Genomic DNA, 3,617 nt, shown 5'->3' on the forward strand with positions numbered 1-3,617 from the left:
ATAAGTTATGTGAATGTTAAAGTGATTTGCATAATATCTACAAAAAGCTATAAATATTTCATGTCGTTATGAGTTCGCCAAACTCTAGTCTGATCACGAGTTAGATTTTTTGCTTTTTCAACGTTTGATGCTGAAACCTGGATTTAAAAATGTGTTGAAGATACATCAAATGTCTTATAGACACAAAGCATGCTGTCCTTGGAATTTCAAATGGAATATAGTTACTTTATGATAATGCAGTTCTAAATAAAGAGTGCGATACATGGCGTAAACAACAGCGTCCAAAGCGAACCCTTTTGATTTTTGTATGAACTGCAACTCCGCCAGGGTTGGTCCTATAACAAGTAACATTAATTTGTTGATATCAGTCCACCCTGAAAATAAACAGAAAGTGTGACCGATTTCTTTGTACTTTTCACATATCATACTCATGGTTTATTTTTCAACCCGTACTCAAACCGATTCTAGTCGATGGATTTAAAAAAAAATGTGTTTCGGTCAAAGTCAAAGTGCAACTAGAGTTCCAAGACCTCATACCTTCAGCGTGTCATTTCGTCTCATTGCAATGCAAATGGTATTCAGTGAAGTCTCTTATAAGCATATTTGATATTATCAATTGTCACTACCTTAAGGCATCATGCTTATTTCATTCGGTATGCCAATTAAGTTATAATTTGCATAATTCATATCCATCGATGCCGCCCGTTGTAAACCGATTTGCATATACTGGGTGCGTTGCGCTATCTAGCATTTGAAATGTTCCTAATGGTCACTACTTGGATCTTCTAACTCAAGCACTTCCATTGATGTAGAGGAGATATCGTCTTTACACCTATTTTGTATTTGAATCAGAGCAGCTATAACAAGTACTAATAGCATGGCGCAAAATCCAATGATTAGAACTTTAGATTCCGTGTAGTCCTTCCACTGAACAGCTTCAGGCGGGATATCTGTTGGTGCCATATTTCTAATGTCTTCCCTGTTGTATTGCGGATCTATGAGAAATTCCTTGTCGTTGATATTTGGCCCAGCATCCACACCCTGGGGCGTGCCGGCCCACCAGGCCCCCGCGGTGAGACGCAGACCCCCGGGGTAGCCGTACCCATCCCAGTCTGTGAAGCCGTACAGAGACACGCCGAACGTCACCCCGGGGGACACGTGGACTAAGGTATGGGATCCGCACATCACATCTAGTCTGGCTGCAGACATCTTTGTTCCAGGTATAACGGTCCACTGGACTTGGGAATCCAGAGGATTGTCGTTCAGACGGAGTCCGTTTTTTTCTGCAGTGCTTACAACGATGTTCAGGTGGTAAGTACCAACAAGGCGGAGAACGGCAAAGTCCACTGTGGTGAAGGAGTAGTTGGTGGCATATTGTGATACGGCAGGGATCAGCATCATGAAGGGGTCGGCCCGGGCTTGGTCAACGGTTTTTGATTTACTGTGACAGAAATGGGAATAAAATCTATGTAATCAAAAAAAAAATGAACCCATTATTTTATGTGGTGATAAGCTTAAATAATTTAACAATAACAAGAAAGAAAAATTAAGAGTTAATTCCTCAAGGTATAATGACTTGTATAGAAATTTCATTTTCATTTTTATCAAGAAAGCAATATTGAATTAGATATCAAAAATAATTTTAGAACAAAAGAAACGTGAAAAAAAAGAATTTGAAACCTATCAAAAAGATTAAAAACCTCTTATCTCCGTGAATGTATTATTTATTTGATAATTTTCTACTGGATTTATGTACAATTTGTTACTCGATTAATGTGCAATATTCATCTACAATTTTTCAGTGTCTTTTAACTATTTGTAACTTATATTACAAACAAACAGATAAGACCCACATTTATATTAGACCCACATGTGCAACTTCAGTTTTTATTAATGAATGTGCAATCAGCCGCTTCTGTGACGTCACATTATGCAGGGGAATATTTGACTCATTGAGCAGTGGATCATAAATTGCAGCATTGAAAAGTTGCAGTGCTCCGTCCCTCGTTTCTGTTGAGGGATGGTAATAAAATCCTGATTTGTCTTTTTTATTATCTTACAATCATAGAGTCCGGGCGGCATAGACGTCATGCAAATCATGATCCTGTTAAAGGTCTACTACGCAGTTATTTGCGCTTCAAACTGAAAACAAAAATCCATTTTCCGGCCATTTCTTTAAATAGTTAGTTGAATCAAGCCTACCACGTTACGGAACACTATTCAAGGCATGTCAGGAGTCGATATTTTCCCCGTGCGAGCGCGTTTGAAAACCTGGGAATCTGCATGCCCGCGCTGGGTTTCAGCCATTTTGTTTCTTCACCGACGAAATCCGAGTAGTCCCGAGTCTGCCCGAGCCTACCCGGAGATTGGTCGCGTGGTTTACCGTGACCTTTCGCACGCACCCGGAACTCACCGGAGATTCCCGACCAATAACCGTTGATGATTGATTCTTGTTTGAATTCTCACCAGTGCCTAACTAGGGGGGGTCAACAAGTTACAGCGCGCATAGGACGAAATGTTTGTAGGCTAATTCTCTACGTTGCAAACGTGAAATAATGACACAAAAATGTCAAAAAGTGTCAAAAAGTAGTAGTAAATCTGAGATTTCTTAGTTCTAGAATATTTCAAATTTGAGATAACTGCGTAGTAGACCTTTAACATAATCACCTGACTATCTGCCTGTATATATCCTCAAATTTCTATGATGAAAATTACAGTTCAACTTTGATCCAGAATAACTTCTACCAACACAGCTAAACTTTTAGATGATATGTTCCACGGTATTTACCTGTACTGCACAAGAAGGATCGGCTCACTGGCAGTCAGGTATTTATAACGGTAAGACGGCAGGTTGAATTCCCAGAATTCCCCAGCTTGTATCACTCGTGGAACGTTTCCGGTAAGATTGACCTGCGGCAAGAAATAGACGTTTCAGCGTAATCATGGTATACAAAGTAGCTAGAGTCCATTCCAAGTCACCGAGAGGGATTTTTAATTATAATTGTTGTAATAAGTTTGAATTATTTTGAAAATAGGAACGACTAAGCCAAATTAGCTTTTAATTGAAACAAAATGTGAATTGTATTACACACGTATGGTACGATATTTCATAATGTTACAAGTTACTGCGCATATCTAAGGCTCATATATTCACCTCGTCATGGGTGAAGCCAAACAAATTGAATTTCTGTGTTCTCGATAAGTCGCAAAGTAGAAAAATACAACAATGGCGTCATGAGTTAATGGATATAACATACTTAATAGTTGTACTATTGAATTCTCAGCACACAACACCCAACATCGGCCTTTGTCTCTGTTGAGGGGTGGTCAATGCCCTCTGATGATGATACTACACCAAAGTTGGCAAACATCATTTTGTATAAAGCATTTTTGACAGCTAATTTAGATAAATTGTAAACTTTTTAATGTGAATACTTTTGAAAACTGTGAGTAGCATCATATAGCCTATTGAAATCTGTTGCAGTGATTAATTTGGTGCCAAGATCAATCATTTCCATTGCCAAATATTCGCTCCGACTCGTTTGAGGGTTTTCCGGTATAACCAGTATAATTTTTCAGCAGAAGTCTGGGTGGATGTTATACCCCCCCCCCCCCCC

General features: G+C 39.0%; 1 protein-coding gene across 1 annotated transcript in view; it reads right to left on the reverse strand.

The window, feature by feature from the left end:
- Window positions 1–482: 482 nt before the first annotated feature.
- LOC118426805 overlaps window positions 483–3,617 on the reverse strand; it is a 13,112-nt gene continuing 9,977 nt past the window's right edge. Inside the window, exons 6-7 of the mRNA XM_035836326.1 lie at window positions 2,789–2,910; window positions 483–1,441 (exon numbers count right to left, since the gene is read on the reverse strand). Of these exons, the coding sequence (XP_035692219.1) occupies window positions 763–1,441; window positions 2,789–2,910 (801 nt within the window). The 3' untranslated portion in view covers window positions 483–762. The remainder of the gene's footprint in view (window positions 1,442–2,788; window positions 2,911–3,617) is intronic.

The sequence above is a fragment of the Branchiostoma floridae genome, chromosome 12, assembly GCF_000003815.2.
Source record: "Branchiostoma floridae strain S238N-H82 chromosome 12, Bfl_VNyyK, whole genome shotgun sequence".
In the NCBI taxonomy this organism is placed as follows: domain Eukaryota; kingdom Metazoa; phylum Chordata; class Leptocardii; order Amphioxiformes; family Branchiostomatidae; genus Branchiostoma; species Branchiostoma floridae.